Here is a 25,578-nt window from a genome sequence, read left to right as displayed (position 1 = left end):
GGTCTCCCAGATGAGACATATAAAATCATGACACTGATAGCTCCAAAATTTTGGATATTTCTGTTCCATTTCAGAGAAAATAATGTCTAAGACATTTATGAAAAAATGAACTTATAAATGCACAGAGGACCTTATAAGATACAAGAAAAGAGACTGGACCGATAAGTTGAGCACATTTCGTTTAATAAAGTTGGTTTGAAATATCAATTTGGCAAAACGTTAAACAACCGAAATCTTCGAATAAGGTATATACTAATAATCTAAACAATTAAAGAAAACCGTATAAGTCAAAACCCAAAAACCACAGCAGTTACCTAAGAACCGGTTACTTTTGTAGTTGATATCAAAGATTATATATACGTATTGCATATCACCCTCCGATCACTTTTGACTAATAAAAAGATAACTAAAAATTTCAATAGCCAAACAAATGAGCCATTTTTGAAGTTTATACGACCACCCCTTACATAAAAACCTCACATAAAACATATATACCTCCGGGGCATAACTGAAAACACTTGCTGCAGGGCTCCAAAGGAATAAAACACTTGCTACATGCCCCAAAGGAATAATTTGCTATGCTTGCCCCCAGGCCCTGGGGGTAGTGTCAACCGAGGAGTTTTGTTATCATATTTTTTTACTATTTTTAACAAGATCGATATCTAGAGATTTTATTGGATGTACTTAGGAAAAAAGACACGGGAGGAGGCTAGTTACCTTCCGATCACTTGACTCATCAAAAGGACAATGAAACCTCCGATTTCCGATTGGATGAGCCCCTCCGAAGTTTATAAGACCAACCCTGCCAAATGAAGTGCCTCTGGGAAAAAAATATTGAAGCCTTATAGCGGGGGGAGGGGGCTACGTACCCTCAGATACCCCTTGACTCTTAAAAATCAAACTAGAGATTTCAATTTCTAATCAAACAGGCTCTATCTGAAGTTTTTACGAGCATCCGTTCCATAAGAACCATATATTCCCCCAAAGCATAACTTACAACACCGGCCCACAGACCCTGGGGGGGGGGAGTGTCGACACCGGAGTTTTCATTATCTGACCTTTGAACTAGATATAACACAATGGCTCTATAACAATTCGGATCCGATGGGTTTGGGGGGAAAAGGCGTGGAAGAGCGGGCAATTGTCCAGATCGCTTTTGACTTTTAATTAATTAAAAACACTTTTTCCATAAAATAAGTTTTTCAAAGAAAATTAAAGAACTCTATTAAACAAAAAATAAGCAAAAATAGAATCAAATAATCTGCCAATCGTGAACCTACCACAACTCAGCATTGATAAATAAATGAAACCCAAAACGAACAGAAATTACAATAAATAATCGATTCAAACTCAAAACGAGCAGAAATTATCTTGAAAGAGACTTAGTCTCTATTTTCAGGCGATAAAATAAATGTCGACAAAGACATTCTTAGGATTGATGGTGCCTGGGAAGATAAAATTACATTCCTCCATCACCACCCCACCTCTCCCGACTCTAATATATGCAAAACATAGCCGAATCAAAGGAAACAAAAGTTCATCAAAGTGGGCAATCCTTCAGCCACGGCGCCACCTTCAGCAGTGACAACCGGGGCCAGGCCACCAGGTTGTCATTCGCTCTAGGAATGGCTCTGCATATCGAATTCATATAACTCTTGTAGTTTATATTATTATATTAATCTGGAAAAAAAGTAAGTCGCCAAAATAATTGGCAAGGCTATGCCATTCTGATCAGATTTCCACGTTCTGAAATATCTTGGAATGTTCTTTGTTTCATTCGATACTTTTATGTTTTTGGTCTAAGGCCAAATGCGAAACCTTATTATAGTCTTTAGTGAGGTTCTCAACAAAAAAAAAATAAAAAAATAAAAAACGATATTATGAACATTTGTTGGGCAGAAGTTTTTAAAGACCTTCGTAAGAAAAGGCGAACGTGATATAGTCATTTCTTGAATATTTTTGTTGTTAACTACAGACAAATGTTAGATTTATGATTAAGGCAATCTAATTCAAGAGGAAATGACTTTCCTTCAGAAAAAAGAATAGAGGGGGGGGGGAGGGGAGATGACCAAGAAGGTAATTTTTCAATCTTGTTCATTAGACTGTTTAAATACCCAGAAGAAATTTCAAATAATACTACAATGCAAGGTAAAACAGTAAGGCCTGTAAACCCCCGATTAAGAGTTTTCGACTATGAAAATTCTAAATGCTCGGGTTGTATAGTTCTCAGCCTTTCTACTCAGGAAATAGTACCAATAAATAAAATTTTTGCTTTTGCCTTCATCGTTTTATTTTTGTTCCATAATCCTTCCATTCGTGAATTTTTCATTTTGACCAGTGCCATTTTTGGGATGCTTTCAAGAACTTTCATTTGCTTTTGCAACAAACTTTTTCAAATAAAGTGAACCGAAATAAGAACCAGCATTCCTGAATCAAAATTAAGTTGCAATTTTTTGCAACTTAATGCTTCTTCGAAAGCGTCAAGAATAACTTTAAACATACTGTTTTTACCTTCAGTTGATGAGTCGTTGTTTTTCTCAGCAGAGCTTTTTACGTCTATGCGTATCGTCAAACCTGTAGGAAGAAAATATATACTTAAGTTTTGTGGCTGTTAGAAAAAAAAAACAAAAATTAGTAATATGTATTCCCAATTTTTTATATCTGACTGTAAATTTTTCTTCTATGTTTGAATTCAGGCCATTTTCTACTTCTAGCGTAATATTTTTGTTTAACTTAGCTATTCTTTGTATAACTGATAAGTCTATTTAATACCCAACCAATCCTTGCTCTGAAAACAATTATTTGTTTTAGAAAAACATTTTTAAGTTCATTTTGGTTTATTTTTAATTGACATAGTTTTATGATTGGTAAATATTAAGAATATTCACTCTTAAAGTAAAATTGAAATTTTGAAAATGAAATTTAAAATTTTGGAATTTTCACAGTTTTCGCACTGCACAAAATCTGAATATTCAAAATCTGAATATATACATAGCTATGTATAAGCTTATGTTTTCATAAATTTCATAATATAATTACAACTCTATACAAGGCATATTGTTTTAAAGAAAAACCAGCTAAAAGAGGAAGAAAATTGCACCGATAAACAAATGGGTTACTGAAATTTTACTGAGCTGAATTAACAACAAGCAAAATCTATGGACTCAATACCTGGAAATCTATAAATCTTAAAAGAAGTGCAAACAGTCAATTTAAAGAGTCACCAAAAACGACCACTTTCATAAAAAAAATAGTTGAAATTGGTAAGGACGGAAGAAAAGTGTGGAAGAGGTTCAATAAAGTGCAACGACCCAACGACAAGAAACCTGAACTACTAACCAAAATTACCGTTGATGGGAAAACTCTGACTGAACCACCAGAAGTTGCAGAAGCACTTTGTACCTTCTTCAGCATAGAGAAAATCCAAATACCACTTTCATTATCACCCCTTGTTTGTAAATGATGTAGCACTAGCATCACTAATAGCTTGTGTTCCTTACAGTCGGAACTGGTCTCAGACTCCAGGCTTAGAATTCAAGTTGGCTGCTCCAAGATTGTTGGCAACGAAGGGAGATTTAATCGTAAGGCAACACTTAGGTAATCTAATTTTTATTGTTTTAAAAAATTAAGTTGTGAGACAGAGTCAAACTTCAGCGTAAAGAGCGAGGCGTTGAGGAGGGGACAGCCCCTTTCACATACGGAATAATTTCTGTTCGTTTTAAGTTTTAATGTCACTCCTTACTTTCAGTTTAAAAAACTTGTTTTTTTTTATTTAATTTCTGATCGTTTTTTAGTTAATGCAGCTTTTATTTTGACTCACCGTCATTGAATAAGTAAACAAAATTTGCATAAAAATTTTACTTTTCTTTTACTAAATGTCTGTCTCTAAATTTGGTTCTGACGTAATTTACAAATTAACTTACATAACGAACTTGTATATTCGTAGATTTTTCTTCTGGCAAAAAATAAAAAGTTGCAGATTTTTGCAGATATGAGCTTGAAACCTATGTAAAAGGGTTTTCTGATACGTTGAATCTGACGGTGTGATTTTCTGTAAAATTCTTTCACTTGTAGGGGATGTTTCCCCCTCTTTAAGAAATCAGGTAAATTTTCTCAGGATGAGAAATACTAAACTTAATAAAATTTATATATTTAGAATCAGCACTATAAGCCCATTCTTTTGATACATTTTTTGACATCAAAATTCCGTTTTTAAAAGTTTCGATTACTATTGAGCCGCATCGCTTGTTTTTTTATTGTTTTTTTTTCATTACGTATATGTTAGTACGTATGTGAGGGGGTTCTACCCTTTTTAAATAACTCGCTCTTTAAGTTAAAATTTAAAAAAAAATTAATTCACAAAACCCTGAATCACAAAGGGCGTTTAGTTAGAATAGATAGCTCTTTTTAAAGCACTAAAAAAAAATTTTAGCTTAAAGAGCACGGTATTGACATGGGGGAGAACCCCATCACATACGTAATAATTTCTGTTCGTTTTAAGTTCTAATGTTGATTCTTAATTTCATTGGAAAAAAATTTTTTTTTTAAATTTAATTTATGTTCGTTTTTGAAATAATGCTTGGAAATCCGGTACCCCCCCCCCCATAGAAATGTCCCTTACCCCAAAGAAACATCCTCCACGGAAATATTCTCCAGAGTAACCCCCTCCTCCAGCCCCCTTCCCATCAGAAGGAAATTCTTCCTGAAAATGTCTGTATACTTCCCAATAACCAATACAATATGTGAGCAATGGGCAAAGTTCATAATTTGCAGCCATGCCCCTGGGACGTGTGGGGGATTAAGTCATCCTAAAAGGACATATTTATTTGATTTTTGACCATGTTGAACAACATGACTATCTCAAAATTTTACTTGAGTGACTTTGAGAAAAAAATTAGCGTGGGAGGGGGCCTAGTTGCCCTCCATTTTTTGGTCACTTAAAAATAGCACTATAACTTTTAATTTTCATTCCCATGAGCCCTCCTACGATATTCAAGGACCCCTGGGTCAATACGATTACCCCTGGGGAAAAAAAATAAAAATAAACCCGCATCCGTGATCTTTCTTCTGGCAAAAATTGGAAAATTCCACATTTTTGTAGATAGGAGCTTGAAACCTCTTGAGTAGGGTTCTCTGATACGCTGAATATGATGGTGTGAATTTCATTAAAGTTCTATAGCTTTTAGGGGGTCTTTCTCCTTTTTTTAAAATCAGTCAAATTTTCTCAGGCACGTAACTTTTGATGGGTAAGATTAAACTTGATGAAACTTACATATTTGAAGTCAGAATTAAATTTGATTCTTTTGATGTATCTATTGGTATCAAAATTCCGTCTTTTAGAGTTTCGCTTACCATTGAGCCGGGTCGCTCCTTAGCCTACATACAGTTCGTTACCACGAACTGTTTGAATAGAACAGTACTGACTTTTGTTTGGTCTCCCAGATGAGACATATAAAATCATGACATTGATAGTTCGAAAATTTTGGATATTTCTGTTCCATTTCAGAGAAAAGAATGTCTAAGACATTTATGAAAAAATGAACTTATAAATGCACAGAGGACCTTATAAGATACAAGAAAAGAGACTGGACCGATAAGTTGAGCACATTTCGTTTAATAAAGTTGGTTTGAAATATCAATTTGGCAAAACGTTAAACAACCGAAATCTTTGAATAAGGTATATACTAATAATCTAAACAATTAAAGAAAACCGTAGAAGTCAAAACCCAAAAACCACAGCAGTTACTTAAGAACCGGTTACTTTTGTAGTTGATGTCAAAGATTATATATACGTATTGCATATCACCCTCCGATCACTTTTGACTAATAAAAAGATAACTAAAAATTTCAATACCCAATCAAATATCCATTTTCGAAGTTTATACGACCACCCCTTACATAAAAACCGATATACCCCCGGGGCATAACGGAAAACCCTGTCCCCCGGGCTCGTGGGGGGGGGGGTGGAGCGACCCCAGAGATTTTAATATCTGACTTTTGAAATATTCTTAAACAAAATGGCTATCTCCAAATTTTAATCAGATGGGTTTGTGGAAAAAAGGCGCGGAGAAGGGGGGGGGGGGGCTTGTTTGCCTTCGATCTTTTTTTTCCTTTAAAAAGTAAACTAGAATTGTTTTATTTAAAAACAAATAAGCCCCCTCTGAATTTTTTACAAGCACACGCTCCATATGAACCATACATGCCCCAAAGGAATAATGTGCTATGCTTGCCCCCAGGCCCTGGGGGTAGTGTCGACCGAGGAGTTTTGTTATCATATTTTTTTACTATTTTTAACAAAATGGATATCTAGAGTGTTTATTGGATGCACTTAGGAATAAAGGCACGGGAGGAGGCTAGTTACCTTCCGATCACTTGACTCTTCAAAAGGACAATGAAACTTCCGATTTCCGATTGGATGAGCCCCCTCCTAAGTTTATAAGACCAACCCTGCCAAATGACGTCCCTCTGGGAAAAAAAATATTGAAGCCTTATGGCAGGGGGGGGAGAGGGGCTACGTGCCCTCAGATATCCATTGACTCTTAAAAATAAAACTATAGATTTAAAGTTATAATCGAACAGGCTCAATCTGAAGTTTTTACGAGCATCCGTTCCCTAAGAACCATATAGTCCCCCAAGCATACCTTACCACCCCTGCCCACCCACCCTGGGGGGGGGGAGTGTCGACACCGGAGTTTTCATGATAGGAACAAGGAACTAGATTTAACAAAATGGCACTTTAAAAATTTTTATAAGATGGGCTGGGGGGGAGACGGCGTGGAAGAGCGGGCAATTGTCCAGATCGCTTTTGACTCTTAATTAATTAAAAACACTTTTTCCACAAAATAAGTTTTTCAAAGAAAAGTAAAGAACTCTATTAAAAAAAAAATGAGCAAAAATAAAATGAAATAATCTACCAATCGTGAACCTACCACAACTCAGCATTGATAAATAAATGAAACCCAAAACGAACAGAAATTACAATAAATAATCGATTCAAACTCAAAACGAGCAGAAATTATCATAAGTTGGGCTCAAAACCTCTATGCCTTCCCAAGGCCAGAACATAATTTGCACTTTACTGAAAAAAATATAAATGTTTTTACTTTTATAACTTTAATAAATCAAATAATATTAACATTGTGATTACTAAAAATCAGTGTATGTACATTAAACTGACAATGCACATTCATTTGTAATTTTTTCAGTAAAGTACAAAACAGTTCCTGAAGAATTAAAAAAAAGTCGAAACCTGCCGATTGTGGGCCAGCTTCCTATCTATATATTGAACCCAAATTCAATATTTGAGATCGAAACGTAAATATTGATATCGGAAACGATATTTGGAAATTTCTGTTGATTTTCAGCTTTTTGAACCATCTATCAGTAATCATCCAACAGATAAAATCCAACAAACGAAAAGTTCTCCTCAATATCTAGCGTAAATTTGAAGTTATAGGGGGAGGGGTATCTACCCTCCCATCAACATGGAAAATTCATTTTCCTTAACCTAACCCACAGCTCAATACTTTTTTATTTTCTTCCCATTTATGAAAATCCAGTTTAAAGCCCTTCAAAAGAATCTAACACGCGGCTATTTCCGGGATGTGGGGGGCATAGGCGCCCCGGTTTCAACCTCTCCCAAACTTTTTTTCTGACTCGTAAAAACATTACACACCTGCATATAAACAAATTTTTGATGTGTTTCTTCTGGTTTTCTTCCCCCCCCCCTTCCGGAACATAAATCCTCGATAACCCCTTGCCATATAGTGACGCTTAATTACGTCGTTACAGGCTTCCAGATGCAAAGACAAAATACTCGGACTCGTATTACTAATTTTGCGTTGACAAAGTTTTTTTCAGTTTAAAGAAATTTTAATGCTCGTTATTGATAGATTTTCGGGTACTCATGTGTTATAGCGACCGTACTTTGTAAAACAAAAACTATGCAGAGATAAACGGTAGCCATGCAGATATATTTTAATTAAATATTTAATATAAAGAGGTATACGCTAAAGTTTGAATATTTTTTCCAATTCCTTAAGAATGATTCCTGAATCCCAAAGGCCGTTTAATTAGAAAAAACAGTTCTTTTGAAAGTACTAAAAAGCGTAAAGAGCGAGGTATTGACGAAGGGGTGGACCCTCTCATATACGTAATAATTTCTGTTCGTTTTAAGTTTTAAAGTTGCTCCTTACTTTCGGTTGAAAAAAATAGTTTATTTAATTGAATTTCTGATCGTTTTTAAATAATTATGGGAAATCAAGTGCCCCTTCTTGAAAAATTTCCTTCACCCATAAAAATTTTTTCCATAGAAAGAGCCTCTCACGTAACCCCCTTCCCGACCCCCACCAGAAAAACCCCCCCTAAAAACGTCTGTATAATTCCCACAAACAAAAACTATATGTAAAAAATGGGCGAAGTTCACAGCTTGCACCCCTTCCCCTGGTAGCTTGGGGGGATTAAGTCATCTTCAAGGACATATTTTTAGGTTTTCCGACTATTCTGAACAAAATGGATATCTCAAAATTTTGATCAGGTGACTTTGGGAAAAAGATTAGTATGGGAGGGGGCCTAGTTGCCCTCCATTTTTTTGGTCACTTAAAAGGTGCACTAAAAATTTCAATTTCGGTCAAATGAGCCCTCCTTCAATATTCTAGGACCATCGGGTCGATACCATCACCCCTGGGAAAAAAACCAAATAAACACGCATCCATGACCTTTCTTCAGGCAAAAAAAATATAGAAAATTTCATACTTTTGCAGACAGGAGCTTGAAACCTCTACAGTAGTGTTCTCTGATACGCTGAATCTGATGGTGTGATTTTCACTAAGAGTCTATGACTTTTAGGGGTTGTGTCCTCTTTTTTTGAAAATAAAGCAAATTTTCTCAGGCTCGCAACTTTTGATGGGTAACATTAAACTTGATGAAACTTATATACTTGAAATAAGCATAAAAATTCAATTCTTTTGACGTGTCTCATGGTATCAAAGTTCTGTTTTTTAGAGTTTCGGTAACTATTGAGCCGGGTCACTCCTTACTTATAGTTCGTTAACACAACATTTTGAATAAATAACAATACATGTTTCTTCAGTTTAAAAGTAAGGAGCACTATTAAAACAGAAAGCCAGCCTAAAAATTTTTGTCTATGAGTGGGGGGGGCTGCCCCTCCCCCACTCATATACAAACTGAAAAGAAAATTAGAAATACTCCACCACTTTTCCACCTTGATGCCTCTCTATCCATGTGGTCAAGAGTCCCCGAACCCAGGCCACCCCATTACAGGTTTGACTGTCTTTGGCTTACGTTTACCCACATGACAAACGAAACAGAAAAATGGCCAGGGGAACATTAAAAATTGTCTTTCGACTATAAAACTAATAAAGAATATGGTCAGAATAAAAAAAAATAAAAAAGCAATTTCAGTGAGGTTAAAAAAAAAAACTAAAGAGCATTAATTTCCATTTATAAATTGACTGATCAACACTAAAAGTAAGTCGTTCCGCTAATATTGGTATTCCACTTGTCAGTGGTTGCAGATTCATTTCAACTTCTGTCTTCAAGAAACTATCTGTCTCGTCAGTTAGCGCAAAGTCTCTCGCTCCAGTGTCCTTGAGAAAGTGAACCTTGAGTTCTTCAGTTGCTACTTTTTGACAATGATATTACAGTGAGCAGGATTCCTTTTCTTGCTCTTCAGGTCAACCAGAATATGATCACCAGCCTTCACTTTCTCAGTGTCAAATTAGAAGTTGCTAGTAGGGGGCTCGCCTTCAACGTCCATACTGGAGTCTGAAGAGTTGTTGTATACAGGATCATCTACGGCAGAATTCTCACTCGAACTGCGACTCTTGGTACAAGAAACATACCTTTTGCTTTTTATACTTTTCTTTTCTTATATAGACCCCACTCCAGGTTTTTATAGAAAGCTCCTACACTGTGACGGTTGAAAGCAATCCATAAAACCACGGTACCAAACTTTACCTGCAATTCCTCCACGGTCTCCACTACCTTTGCATTCCCTGTTAGTCGGTGCTTTTATACTCTTAATAATGGCATAAATGCATACAAATTTACGTGAATCTAGCTATCGTTTTCAAGTAAGTTTTTAGCCCTTTTTTTGTTCCTCTGTAGATATTTATCATGTTTTGTAACTAGTGTTGGACGATATCGGATATCGGTATATCACACCAAATATCGATATCGAACATCGAAACATAAATATATATATCGAAACCGACATTATTTTGGCTTTTTCTAGTATATGACAGTGGATATCAGGCAGAAAAGATCCAACATATAAAATTGTTTCGCAAATGGCCGAGAAGAAGAATAATCTATTATATATTAAATTAAAAAACAAGTTTTTTTAACTGAAAGTAAGGAGCGACATTAAAACTTAAAGTGAACAGAAAATATTCCGTATATAAAAGAGGTTGTCCCCTCCTGAACGCCTCACTCTTTACGCTAAAGCTTGACTCTGTCACACAACTTTATTTTTTAAAACAATGAAAACTTAAGCGTAAAAGGCATGGCGCTAAGGAGGGGACAGCCCCTTTCATATACAGAAAATGCTGCTCTAAGTAATGATATATCTTTTGTTTCTGATCAATCGACTTATCATCACCGCACTTCCAGCAGTTTACAGATTCTTCATACTCTATCAGTGAGGTCTGACTTCAACCCTCTGACAAGTTGCAACAGGATTTGGAACACGCTCCCTTTGTCTGCACGAAGCTGCCACTCGGTTGGTATGTTCAAAAATTATGTTACAGATTTTCTAGCTATTAATTAAATTTTTTTTTCTGTTTCCTTTGGAATTGAATATTTATTTGGGTTGGTGAATTCATATGTTATCCTCTGTCTTGTTTGTCATTCCGGGGATGATTAAGGTAGGGCGACTGGAATTTTTTTTCTTATTTTTATTTTGTTTATATATTTTTTTTTTGTGTTGGTATTTTGTTCATATTTTTTTTGTGTTAGAATTTTTTTTTCCTGTTATTTACCTGCCATGGAGTCTTGTGGGGGAGATTTTCTTGATGTAGTTTTTTGTTTATGATATTTATTGTTAAATAAAGAACTCAACTCAACTCAAGAACTCAATTCAATTTCTGTTCGTTTTAAGTTTTAATGTCGCTCCTTACTTTCAGTTTAAGAAAACTTGTTTTTTTATTTAATTTCTGAATATTTTTGAATTACAGTAGCTTTAATTTTGGCTAACCGTAAATGAATGATCAAAACCAAATTTGTATATTACTTTTACTTTTTTGGCTAAATGGCGTTCTCGAAATTTGTTCTGACGTAACTTACGAATTAACTTACGTAACGAACTTCTATATTCGTATGGTTTTATTACATATATTAGGGAGTTTGCCTCCTAGTCAATACCTCGCTCTTTACGCTAAAGTTCGAATTTTGTTCGAATCACAAACCCTCTATTCATAAAGGCCATTTAATTAGAATAGATAGCTCTTTTTAAATTAATAAAAAAAAAATTTAACGTAATGGGCGAGGTATTGACTAGGGGGTGAACCACCTCACATACGTAATAGTTTCTGTTCGTTTGAAGTTTTAATGTTGCTCCTTACTTTCAGTTGAAAATACTTGATTCTTTTATCTAATTTCTGATCGTTTCTTAAATAATGCTGGGAAATCCGGCACCCCTTTATAGAAATATCCCTTCCCCCAAGGAAACATCCTCCGTGGAAAGATCCTCCCCTGTAACCCCCTCCACTAAGCCCCATCCCCACCCGTAAAAAATCCCTCCTGAAACGTCTGTATACTTCCAAATAACCAATAATATAAGTAAAGATGGGCAAAGTTCATAACTTGCCGCCCTTCCCCCGGGAACTGTAGGGAATTAAGTCATCTTCAAAGACATATTTATTAAACTTTCGATTATGCTAAACAAAATGGCTATCTCACAATTTTGATTGGGTGACTTTGAGAAAAAAATGAGCCTGGGAAAGGGCCAAGTTGCCCTCTAATTTTTTTGGTCACTTAAAAAAGGTACTAGAACTTTTAATTTCCGTTCGAATGAGACCTCTCAAGATATTCTAGGACTACTGGATCGATACGATCACCCCTGGGAAAGAAAAAGAAAAACAAAAAAAAAAACAAATAAACTATGAATCCATGATCTTTCTTATGGCAAAAAATACAAAATTCCACATTTTTGCAGATAGGAGCTTGAAATTTCTATAGTAGGGTTTTCTGATTGGCTGAATCTGATGGTGTGATTTTCATTAAAATTCCATGACTTTTAGGGGTTGTTTTCCCCTTTTTTCAAAAATAAGGCAAATTTTCTCAGGCGCGTATTTTTTGATGAGTAAAACCAAACTTAATAAAACTTACATATTTGGAATCAACATAAAATTTTTATTCTATTGATGTATCTATTGGTATCCAAATTACAGTTTTTAGAGTTTTGGTTACTATTGAGCCGGGTCTCTCCTTGCTTACAGTTTGTTACCACGAACTGTTTGATGCTGTCTCATATATGAAGATACACAGCATGCACAACTGTATCCATAAGATAGCAAAGCCCATTCTCAAACTATGTTTAGTGAGGGTGGGCTCTCAAATGTTGCTCAGAACCTCAAAACGCTGGGCTAGATAGAATACCTTCTAAGCTTATAGGCCTTGTTCAGATCGCACTCTTCAGGATTGCCACATACCTCAATCCAAGTTTCTATAAATTGTATATTACCCCTGACGATCTTCTCCGAGTTGAGAGTAAAATAGCGAAATTCATGGACTGGGCCTTATAGGAATCTGTATCAGTACATACAAGGGCAAAATCAACAATCAAGCCAGTTTTTGGGATCACATGATGAAGTTTTAGTAGTCAATGCAAGACAAACTTTGTCAGCAGCTGCATCTGTCAAGGCTCTCTAGATTTTAAGTAGGGAGTCTGTAGTTACAGTAGAGAAGTCTTGTAATAGGGGTCTCAGAAATAGCTATTAAAAGTTGTCGTAAAATTATTGTCCGTGCCCGCCACCAATATCCTTTCTGAGAGTGAATTCCAAGCCTGAGTAGCTAATCCTAATTAGTGGTAACATACTGTAAGTAAGGAGCAACTTGGCCAAAAACCAACCAAAACTGAAAACACAGGGTTTTTATAACAATAGATATGTCAACTGAATTGGATTTTTACGCCGACTCCAGATGTATAAAATTCATCAAGTTTTATATACCCATCAAAAGCTACGAGTCTGAGAAAATTTTTATGATTTTTTAGAAAGGGCGGGAACACCCTTAAAAAGTCAAATCATCTTAATAAAAATCACGGATTTGGCATATCAGAGAACCATACAGTAATGGTTTCTAGCTTCCATCTGAAAATAGATTAAAATTTGCAAGTTTTTCCAGAAGAAAGATCACGGATGCGTGTTTATTTGTTCTTTTTTTCTTTTTTTTTCGCCAGGATGATCGTATCGAACTAATAGTCATATAAATCAGAAGAGCACTCGCTCGAACGGAACTTACAGTTCTAGTTCCCCATTTCGTGACGAAACCGATTGACCAAAACCGAGGGCAACTAGGCCCCCCCCCTTCCCTCCTATGTTTCTTTTTTACCAAAGTCATCCGATCAAAATTTTGACATAGCCATTTTGATCCGCATAGTTGAAAGGTCAAGTATCATGCCTCTAGGGATGTCACGATCCTGCAAGTCCGTGGAGAAAAGGGTTGTAAGTTATGAAATTTGTATAGTGTTTACACAGGCTATACTTTAGTTATTGGGAAGTAAACAAACATTTTTGGGGGAGAAGGGTGGATTTCCTGTGGGGAGGGGATTTTCCGAGGGAGAATTTTCCATGGGGAGGGATGTTTCCGTGGAATAACTTTCAAACGGAAACTATGCACGGGGCAATTTTCCAGAATTCTTATAGAAAATTCTTTTTATTTGATATACTTTCGTTTTGCAAATTCAATTTTACATTTTGAGATATTCCGGGAAAATTTTCAAAGGGGTTGCGATTGTCTGGGGAATATGTCCATGGGGGGGGGGGGTATTCCGCGGAAGAGCGCCTCCAGGGAGGAATGTAAGGAGGACAGACTTGTCCATTGAGACAGTGGGAGGGGAAAAGTTACATTAAAAAAATTTTAACGGAGGCAAACTGTCGAGCATGTTTAGAAAAAAGGATAGAAATTAGAAGAAAAACAAGTCTTTTTCAAACGAAAGTAGGCTAAAAATAACTTTCCTGGCGGAATTGTCCGCAAGAAGTTTTTTGGATGAATTTTCAGCAAGGATGGAATAGTCTTGGGGATGGGGGATTTACGCGAGAGGAACTTTCCGAGGGGGAATTTTCTTGGGGGGGGGAGGATTTCCATGGACAGAAAATGTTATTTTTCTGGAATTATTTGAAAAACGATCAGAAATTAAATTCGAAAACTAATTTTCCAACTAAAACTAAGGAGCAATATTAAAACTTAAAACAAACAAAAATTGTCCCGTATTTGAGGGCAAATCCTCCTCTTCAATACCTCGCTCTTTGCGTTAATTTTGACCTTTTGTCCCAATTGTTTAAAAAAAACTCCTGAAACACGAGAGCCGTCTAACTGGAGTATGGAGATTGTTAAAATACAAAAAGGAACTTTGGTGTGAAGAGCAAGTTATTAAGGAGGGGTTATACCCCTCATATACAGAACAATTTCTGTTCTTTTAAGTGTTAGTGTTGCTCCTTACCTTCAGGTAAAAAAACAACAATTTTTATTTATCTAATCACTGAAAGGCTGAACCAATTATCAGAGGAAAATATTGACATGTCGCTGATTTGAATAGCCAAAAGTAGCCAGTGGCTAATTTTTCTTTATCCTGAGCCTGAGGAATTCGAAATGAGGGTTTTTGTAATATTCGTTCATGCAATAGAAGTTTTTCTGTATTGTTTTTTTTTCAAAATTTGAAAACAATATTGTAAAATACTCTTTTTGTTATTGAATTACTTTGGTATTGAATTTTTCCAAACCCTAAAGTTAATCTGGTCAAAAAGAAAAATTATAAGAAATGTGAAAATCGATATATTGATTATCGAAAGTAAAAATATCGATATATCGTTTAATCAAATTATCGCCTAACACTAGTTGTAACAGGGTGTAAAAAAGCTCAGGTCCAGACTTTGTAGAGGGATATTCAGCTTCTCAACTTTTTCCAAGTAGTCTTGTAGCGTTCCTGTAGGGACACCCATGGCACTTCCAGAGAATCCGACTGACTTTTAGTCGACAAAGACAGAAAAAACTTTAGTTTTCTTTTCTTCTGGACCCCAGCCGCTTTTAGTTCTTTTATCTTCTTTTTTTACTTTTGAGCACTTTATCTTGAATGAAATTTAAAAGGAAAAAATGCAATTTAAGTTCACCTTCTGGTCTGACAGGATTAAAAACGCCAGAATTAACCAAGATTTGTGTTTTGAGCTTGCCTTCAACCTTTATATATGCTGTTTACATAGCTTTTACAAGCATATCGGTGAAGATGGCACGTCTCGAAAGCTCGAAAGCGTCTTGGCCCTAGATTCATTACTGAAAGTTTCATTTTCCTAACCTAACCCTTTTCGAAGATAGCAAAAAGTAGCTACACTAGAATTTGACCCTGTATTTTTGTATATACAGCCAAGGCCTATATGAGGCCATTATAGAGGGGAAATTGTCAAAACGCAAAATCAGTAATCTAAAAATGTCTCCCTTTTTGTTCTACCATATCTCCTTCAGGGGAGCCACTATTCTAAAACTTTAACTCCCCCCCCCCTCATAAAAAAGGAAAAAAATAACACAACAAACTAACCAGCAAGAGAAATAATCAAAATTACGATCCATGATTGATCCATTATGTTTGAGAGTATTTTATTATTCACAAGTGACTAGCAGGTATGTAACTGAATGCAAGAAGCTGTCTGCCAGCGCTGTGAATGCGTAACTCTAAGAACCGCACACAGAAGTAGATAGTACATATGGAATTCTATGGAAGCTATAGCAAGGAATTCTAACAGCCATATGGAATTCCATGGAAGCTATAGCAAGGTCTGGTTTGTTGGGTATAGCCGGGTTTTATTTAAATAATCTGTATTGTTTGTGCTATTGTGTATTGTTGGTTAAAATCTGGCTTGATGGGTATAGATAAAATATTTTTGGAGCATGTATTTGACGATGAATAAAAGGGTTAAGGTGATTAGCAATTACGAGCGAGGATTCCCCCATTGGTTTCTGCCAGTAGGCTACACATATCAAGTTGAAAATTTGATAGAATGAGGTATTTGAGGTGGAATATTAATGTTTTGAATAATAGGAGTGTGATTGATTCTAATTAGTGATTGGATAATTTTTTAACATGAAATCTCCGAATAAAATATTTTTTGGGGGAGATGGGTTGATTGTGTACTGTATAATACACAAGTGATGTTTGAACAGTATTGTCAATTTAAAATAGGGTCTAACGTTTTAGTATACTAAAAAGTTGATACTAAGAGGGATGTAGATGGTAAGAAAAGAAGTTCAATAATGAAATTCAGAACAAACCTTAGAAATCATTGCAAATCAAGTAGTAGGGTGTATGTGAGTACGAACCATCAAGGATCATAAGCACCAACGACACTAACCAGCAGAGACATTAACTCCCCACAGGTCCCTTACCCCCCCACTCGTTGGGCCCCTCCTCCCTCCAACTTTTTGCCCCCCCTCCCACTTTTTTTTTATTTTTTTTAACTTGATATATTTTTTAAACTTTTTTTTGCATGTGTTCGAATGAGATGAAACAAATTTAAATTAAGTAGTGTTATTTCATGGATTACCTTTTAACAGTTACATTCTCTTAATTTTTCAAAGTTCATTTTGAATTTCTTTCGTTGAAATGCAAGAGTTGGAATATTTCAGTAGTGTCTTGTTGTGCTTTACCTTTTCACAGTTACATTCCCATGATTTTTCAAAGTTCATTGTGGATTTCTTTCATTGAAATGCAAGTCGGAATATTTCAGTAGTGTTTTGTTGTGGTTTACAGTGTCACAGTTACATTCTCGTGATTTTTCAAAGTTCATTTTGGATTTCTTTCGTTGAAATGCAAGAGTTGGAATATTTCAGTAGCGTTTTGTTGTGCTTTACATTGTCACAGTTACATTCTCTTGATTTTTCAAAGTTCATTTTGAATTTCTTTTGTTGAAATGAAAGAGTTGGAATGTTTCAGTAGTGTTTTGTTGTGCTTTACCTTTTCACAGTTACATTCCCATGATTTTTCAAAGTTCATTGTTGATTTCTTTCATTGAAATGCAAGTCGGAATATTTCAGTAGTGTTTTGTTGTGGTTTACAGTGTCACAGTTACATTCTCTTGATTTTCAACGTTCATTTTGAATTTCTTTCATTGAAATGCAAGAGTTGGAATATTTCAGTAGTGTTTTGTCGTGGTTTACCTTGTCACAGTTACATTTTCATGATTTGTCAAAATTTATTTTGCATTTCATTCGTTGAAATGCAAGAGTTGCATTATTTCAGTAGTGTTTTGTTGTGGTTTACCTTTTCACAGTTACATTCTCTTAATTTTTCAAAGTTCATTTTGAATTTGTTTCATTGAAATGCAAGAGTTGGAACATTTCAGTAGTGTTTTGTTGTGCTTTACATTGTCACAGTTACATTCTCTTGATTTTTCAAAGTTCATCAGGAATTCCTTTTGTTTAAATACAGGAGTTGGAATATTTCAGTAATGTTTTGTCATAGTCTACCTTGTCATAGTCATATTCTATTAATTTTTCAAAGTTCATTGTGAATTTCTTTCGTTGAAATGCAAGAGTTGGAATATTTCAGTAGTGTTTTGTTATAGTTTACCTTGTCACAGTTACATTATCTTAATTTTTCAAAGTTCATATTGAATCTCTTTCATTGAAATGCAAGGGTTGGAATATTTCAGTAGTGTTTTGTCGTGGTTTACCTTGTCACAGTTACATTTTCTTGATTTTTCAAAATTTACTTTGAGTTTCTTTCACTGAAATGCAAGAGTTAGATTATTTTAGTAGTGTTTTGTTCTGGTTTACCTTGTCACAGTTACATTCTCTTGATTTTTCAAAGTTCATTTGATTTTCTTTCATTGAAATGCAAGAGTTGGAATATTTCAGTAGTGTTTTGTTGTGTTATAGAGTGTCACAGTTGCATCCTCTTGATTTTTCAAAGTTCATTTGAACTTCATTCGTTAAAATACAATAGTTGAATTCTTTCAGTAGTGTCTTGTCATGGTTTACCTTGTCTCAGTTACATTCTCTTGATTTTTCAAAGTTCATTTTGAATTTCTTTCATTGAAATGCAAGAGTTGGATTATTTTAATTGTGTTTTGTTATGGTTTACCTTGTCACAGTTACATTCTCATGATTTTTCAAAGTTCATTTATGAATTTGCTTTCGTTGAAATGCAAGAGTTGGAATATTTCAGTAGTGTCTTGTCATGGTTTACAGTGTCACAGTTACATTCTCTTGATTTTTCAAAGTTCATTTTGAATTTCTTTCATTGAAATGCAAGAGTTGGATTATTTCAGTAGTGTTTTGTCATGGTTTACCATGTCACACTTACGTTCTCTTAATTTTTCAAAGTCATTTTGAATTTCTTTCGTTGAAATGCAAGAGTTGGAATATATAAATAGTTTTTTGTCATTGTTTACCTTATAACAGTAAAATTTTATTAATTTTGAGAACCCCATTTTGGATTTTTTTATTTAAAATGAAATAGTTGGAATATTTTAGGAGTGTTTTGTCGTGGCTTACCTTGTCTCAGTTACATTCTCTTAATTTTTCAAAGTTCATTTTGAATTTCTTTCGTTGAAATGCAAGAGTTGGAATATTTCAGTAGTGTTTTGTATGTGGTTTACCTTGTCACAGTTACATTCTCTTGATTTTTCAAAGTTCATTTTCGGATTTTCTTTCATTGAAATACAAGAGTTGGAATATGTCAGTAGTGTTTTGGTCGTGGTTTACCTTGTCACAGTTACATTTTCTTGATTTTTCAAAGTTCATTTGAATTTCTTTCATTGAAATGCAAGAGTTGGATTAATTCAGTAGGGTTTTGTTGTAATTTACCTTGTCACAGTTACATTCTCTTGATTTTTCAAAGTTCTTTTCGAATTTCTTTCATTGAAATGCAAGAGTTGGAATATGTCAGTAGTGTTTTGTCGTGGTTTACCTTGTCAAAGTTACATGTTCTTGATTTTTTAAAGTTCATTTGAATTTCTTTCATTGAAATGCAAGAGTTGGATTATTTCAGTAGTGTTTTGTTGTAATTTACCTTGTCACAGTTACATTCTCTTTATTTTTCAAAGTTCATTTGAATTTCTTTCGTTGAAATGCAAGAGTTGGATTCTTTCAGTAGTGTCTTGTCATGGTTTACCTTGTCTCAGTCACATTCTCTTGATTTTTCAAAGTTCATTTTGAATTTCTTTCATTGAAATGCAAGAGTTGGAATATTTCAATAGTGTTTTGTTATGGTTTACCTTGTCACAGTTACATTATCTTGATTTTTAAAAGTTTATTTATGAATTTCTATCGTTGAAATGCAAAAGTTGGAATATTTCAGTAGTGTCTTGTCATGGTTTACAGTGTCACAGTTACATTATCTTGATTTTTCAAAGTTCATTTTGAATTTCTTTCATTGAAATGCAAGAGTTGGATTATTTCAGTAGTGTTTTGTCATGGTTAACCATGTCACAGTTACACTCTCTTGATTTTTCAAAGTTCATTTTGGATTTCTTTCGTTGAAATGCAAGAGTTGGAATATTTCAGTAGTGTTTTGATGTGGTTTACATTGTCACAGTTACATTCTCTTGATTTTTCAAAGTTCATTTTGGTTTTTCTTTCGTTGAAATGCAAGAGTTGGAATATTTCAGTAGTGTTTTGGTTTGGTTTACATTGTCACAATTAAATTCTCTTTATTTTTCAAAGTTCATTTTTGATTTCTTTCGATGAAATGCAAGAGTTGGAATATTTAAGTAGCGTTTTGTCATGGTTTACCTTGTCACAGTTACATTCTCTTAATTTTTCAAAGTTCATTTTGAATTTCTTTCGTTGAAATACAAGAGTTGGATTATTTCAGTAGTGTTTTGTCATGGTTTACCACGTCACAGTTACATTCTCTTGATTTTTCAAAGTTCATTTTGGTTTTTCTTTCGTTGAAATGCAAGAGTTGGAATATTTCAGTAGTGTTTTGGTGTGGTTTACCATGTCACACTTACGTTCTCTTAATTTTTCAAAGTTCATTTTGTATTTCTTTATTTGAAATGCAAGAGTTGGAATATTTCAGTAGTGTTTTGTTGTGGTTTACCTGGTCACAGAAACATTCTCTTGATTTTTCAAATTTCATTTCGAATTTCTTTCATTGAAATGCAAGAGTTGGAATATTTCAGTAGTGTTTTGTCGTGGTTTACCTTGTCAAAGTTACATTTTCTTGATTTTTCAAAGTTCATTTGAATTTCTTTCATTGAAATGCAAGAGTTGGAATATTTCAGTAGTGTTTTGTTGTAATTTACCTTGTCACAGTTACATTCTCTTAATTTTTCGAAGTTCATTTTGAATTTCTTTCATTGAAATGCGAGAGTTGGAAATTATATGAAATGTGAAAATCGATATATTGATTATCGAAAGTAAAAATATCGATATATCGTTTAATCAAATTATCGCCTAACACTAGTTGTAACAGGGTGTTAAAAAGCTCAGGTCCAGACTATGTAGAGGGATATTCAGCTTCTCAACTTTTTCCAAGTAGTCTTGTAGCGTTCCTGTAGGGACACCCATGGCACTTCCAGAGAATCTGACTGACATTTAGTCGACTAAGACGGAAAAAACTTTAGTTTTCTTTTCTTCTGGACCCAGCCGCTTTTCGTTCTTTTCTCTTCTTGTTTACTTTGGAACACTTTATCTTGAATGAAATTTAACAGGAAAAAATTAAATTTAAGTTCATCTTCTGACCTGACAGGATTGAAAACGCCAGAATTAACCAAGATTTGGGTTTTGAGCTTGCCTTCCACCTATAAATATGCTGTTTACATAGCTTTTACAAGCATATCGGTGAAGATGGCATGTCTCGAAAGCTGCCAACACACAGGCAAATAATAATAGAAAACGACGTGAGTTTATGGCTTTTCTAGAATTCGTAATTAGGCCTAGGCCTTCAAATTGAACATAGGTCTCAAGACCTATGTTCAAAGGAACTCGGAAAGCATTTATAAGCCCCTCGCCTCTCCATTACAGAATCAGTTGACCTCCTTTAAACAAGATGCTGCCTACACCCATGTAGTTTATAGGTTTTTTTTAGAAAACTAGGCTAAAAAGAAAAATGATGAAATTCTAACTTTATAAATATTATTATAAATATTTTGTTATTTTGGGAAGGGGTTAGGTTAGGAAAATGAGACTTTCAGGGATGGGTTTACAGACTAAACTATGTCTCGGATTTTGTTTTTACCTCCACCTCTTCTTCCTCTAGACGACAGTGACCTCTGATGACCTTTAAAAAAAATTGTGACACCTTGCAAAATCGATCTTTGGCTAAAATGAAGTACAAAAAAACTGTTTTCAGTTTCACCACTTTGCTCAATCCCAATTTATGAGGTTTCAAAGATCTGCAAATATAATTTTTAAATATAGAAAAAAATATTGATATGACTTAAAATTCCACATAAATAACATTAATTGCATTTTCAGAACTAAAACCAGAGAAAAAGAAACTGATAATTGAAAATTAAGATAAAATTTTGTTTTGTCAAAATTAAGTAGGCAAACTTCTAAGACTTAGAAAACTTGGAAAGCTTGGCAATACTTTTCCAGAATATGTTTTTGGCCCTAGATTCATTACTGAAAGTTTCATTTTCCTAACCTAACCCTTTTCGAAGATAGCAAAAAGTAGCTACACTAGAATTTGACCCTGTATTTTTGTATATACAGCCAAGGCCTATATGAGGCCATTATAGAGGGGAAATTGTCAAAACGCAAAATCAGTGATCTAAAAATGTCTCCCTTTTTGTTCTACCATATCTCCTTCAGGGGAGCCACTTTTCTAAAACTTTATCCCCCCCCCCTAAAAAAAAAGAAAAAAATAACACAACAAACTAACCAGCAAGAGAAATAATCAAAATTACGATCCATGATTGATCCATAATGTTTGAGAGTATTTTATAATTCACTAGTAACTAGAAGGTATGTAACTGAATCCAAGATGTTGTCTGCCAGCGCTGTGAATACGCAACTCTAAGAACCGCACACAGCCGAAAAGAAATAAAACTTAACAGAATTTTAATTATAATTAATAACTAAATCTTTGATTCTTCTTCGACAATATCAGTTCGGTTCTATATTGTGCTATATCATGCTTTTTTCAGAGGCAACGCTATAGCGTTGACTAGCTTTATGTTTTATAGCTTTATAGCTCTATATATTTTATCATTATTTTTTTTCCAGCGGCACTTCATATGGAAGGGGTCGTCGTAAAAACTTCAAAGGGGGCTCATTCAATTGGAAATAGAGAGTTCTAGTGCCCTTTTAAGAGTCAAAAGTGATTGAAAGGCAACGAACACCCCTTCCAAGCCCAAATTTTCCCCAACCATATCCAATCAAAATTTTGAGATAGCCATTTTGTTCAAAGTAGTTTATTTTCAGATAAAAATTATGTTTTTGAGGAGGAAACTCCCCCAGAGCCCTCAGGGCAATGTTTGTACGCCATGCCCTGGGGGCATATAAGTAGAGTAGTAGGTACCATTTTGCGTCCTTTATGTTCCTTCCGGTGTTATTTGCTTACGGCCTTAGGAATCTCTATGTTATTTGCGGAGACATATACACCTTTTCAAAGAGAGTAAGTGTCCTCTCACATGGCCTTATACTTCTGGTCCGTCTTTTGCTAGTTGAGAATTGCGTAATATGTTATGAGGGACAAGTTTCTGACATAATTTACGTAGACTATATTTCTACTTCATGATATATATGGTATACATGCCTTTTAGGATAAATCCGTGTCAGAAAACCAGTGTTTCTTGCTTAGGTGTTAATATATTCGGTTATTTTTTGTATATATTCAAGTTTCAAATTATAATTTTATACAGTTTGAATAGTTCATTAATTCTATCAATATCTATATTTTACAATCATTTAAATTGATAGAGATATGGAATCTTCTAACCGACTTCTGGTGAGTAAAATTTTCTTATATTATAATAAAAAAAGAAATTTATTTTTGTCTCGCCATCAAGTTAAGGAAGAATTTCCTTTACCTTCCTTACTTACGCTTTTTTTCACCGTGCTGTTAGCTCTTTTAAACAGCTTCCTATGTTAATTAAACAGTCCAGGTGTTTAATTAAAATAGAGGCAGGTTCACTTTGATTTTGGCTCATAGTATATTTAAAATTAAAATAGAATTTGCATATTAGTTTCGGCAGATTTAATCCGGATATGAAGGGTCACCCCCTCCTCAATATCATGCTCTTTACGCTAAAGCTGTTAGCACTTTGAAAAAAGCTTCCTATTCTAATTAAAAAGTCCATTTTTTCTTCTAATTTTGGTAAATATTCAAAACAGGGCCAGTCAGTTTTGTTATTAAATAATCAAATTGCTTTACATCCTTCCGCCTGAAAAGGGTGTTAATATTCAACCAGGGCGGGTAGTTTCACCAATAAAATAATCAAATCGCTTGTTCTACCTAAACAGGGATGTTCTCTCACTATCTGATTTGTTGACACATTTGTTGGCTAAATGGCTTTTCTCAAAATTGAGTTACGAATTAACTTACGAATTAACTTACATAACGAAACTTCCATACTTATATGTTTTATCACACGTATTAAGGAGTTTACCCCTAGTCAATACCTCACTCTTTACGCTAAAGTTCGAATTTTGTTCAAATCACGAACTCTTGAATCACAAAGGTCGGTTAATTAGAATAGATACCTATTTTGAAAGTGCTAAAAAAACTTTAGCGTAAAAGGGTGAGATATTGACTAGAGGGCGACCCCCTTCATATACTTAATAATTTTTTGGTTTAGGTTATGTCTAGGGGTCTTCTTTCTTCCTTTTTTCTGGGATTTTAAGTATTTCACAATTTAACTATATAAAGTTTGAAAAGCTTTGAATAAAAAAAAGATCTATAAAGGTCAACTTTTTGTGTTTGGTACTATGGAATTGAAAGGTCCAGTGCCCTCCATTAATATTCTGAAAAAGTAAGAATTTAACTAGCTAATGAACTTCTGTCATTTTTTCAACTTTTGGGAGTTTTGTACTGTGGTATTGAAGGGGCAGTGCCCTCTCATAAGCTAAATAGTTTGAAAACTGAAAATGATTTTTATTTTAGAATGCTGTTGATCAGCCATCGCAGCAAAAACGTGCAAAATTGGATGAAACTGAGGATAAAACCGAGAAAAAATTAATCGAATCATTGAATGCAATCAGAACAACTGTAATTCGTCTCGCACCGCATTCCGAACGAGAGAAGGACTCTGGCAACCTAGCTGTGATTTTCGACGTAAGTTTTAAATAGATATTCTGAAAATATTTTAATAATCTAGTAAATCGACCTCTTATATGCTTGCGGAGAATAATGCTATTTCGCAATTGACATGTAAAAATTTGCGGCACAATATAACTGAATTAGCATGCATATATGTGGGGTAATGAGATACAGGAACCTTCTGGGTGTTACAATTTTTATAGGCCTGTCGGCTTCATCTATGCTTGAGTTTTCTTTGAAAAACTTATTTTGTAGAAAAGTGTTTTTTAATTAATTCTTTATGAACGACGTCTGAAACACAAAGATGGTTCAATTAGAACAATAAATAACTTTTTTTTGAATATTCGTCTTCGATATTCAACCAATTTTTAATCTTTTTTAATTTTTGTGTTAACTAATTAGCTCCTATTTCTAAAGTTCAACGCGGCAACACTGACAAAATGGAGTACTGAATTTGTAAATGTACATATTTTTTTCTTTCCATATTTTTCGAAAATAAGGCAAATTTTCTCAAGCGCGTAACTTTTGATGAGTAAAACTAAACTTAAATTTGTTTCTAAACTATTCTATAATAATCCTATTTCATTTTCTTTCATTAGCATTAACCAAATTAGCAGTATATAAAAGAGTAGCTATAACGCAGAAGTAGCAAATAGCTTATCATACTTTTCTATAGATTTATAAAATTAACTGTAATTTCTCTTTTAAGCAAGATGTTTTCTAATGCAAAAATCCATTATTTCATTAAACAAACCGCTATTTCACAGTTGGCTGTTGAACAAACAGGCTTAAACTAGGATATGTTTGTAGTTAGCTTTGTGCGTAGTTAGCTCTTATCAAAATAAGCTATCAGAAGGGTCAAAAATTTGAATGTTAATCTGACAGGTATAAAATGAATGTTAATCGCTCGTTACAAACTGGTCTAAGGATGTTGCAATTTTTATAGGCCTGTCGGCTTCATCTATGCTTGAGTTTTCTTTGAAAAACTTATTTTGTAGAAAAAGTGTTTTTTAATTAATTCTTTATGAACGACGTTTGAAACACAAGGATGGTTCAATCAGAACAATCAGTAACTTTTTTTTTTAATATTCGTCTTCGATATTCAACCGATTTTTAATGTTTAAATTTTTCTGTTA

At 34.3% G+C, this 25,578-nt stretch overlaps 1 protein-coding gene across 1 annotated transcript in view; it reads right to left on the bottom strand.

Moving 5' to 3' along the window:
• The window catches only part of LOC148943617 (coagulation factor X-like), a 96,385-nt gene extending 80,558 nt beyond the window's left edge, over positions 1 to 15,827 (bottom strand). Inside the window, exon 1 of the mRNA XM_089101181.1 lies at positions 15,773 to 15,827. Coding sequence (XP_088957307.1) covers positions 15,773 to 15,815 — 43 coding nt within the window. The 5' untranslated portion in view covers positions 15,816 to 15,827. The remainder of the gene's footprint in view (positions 1 to 15,772) is intronic.
• Between the last annotated feature and the right edge of the window lie 9,751 nt (positions 15,828 to 25,578).

The sequence above is a fragment of the Artemia sp. Qi Xiang Cuo genome, chromosome 15 (assembly GCF_049724085.1).
Source record: "Artemia sp. Qi Xiang Cuo chromosome 15, ASM4972408v1, whole genome shotgun sequence".
NCBI classification, from domain to species: domain Eukaryota; kingdom Metazoa; phylum Arthropoda; class Branchiopoda; order Anostraca; family Artemiidae; genus Artemia; species Artemia sp. Qi Xiang Cuo.
Note: the sequence above shows the minus strand (reverse complement) of the source record. Positions and strands in the feature narration are given on the sequence as shown.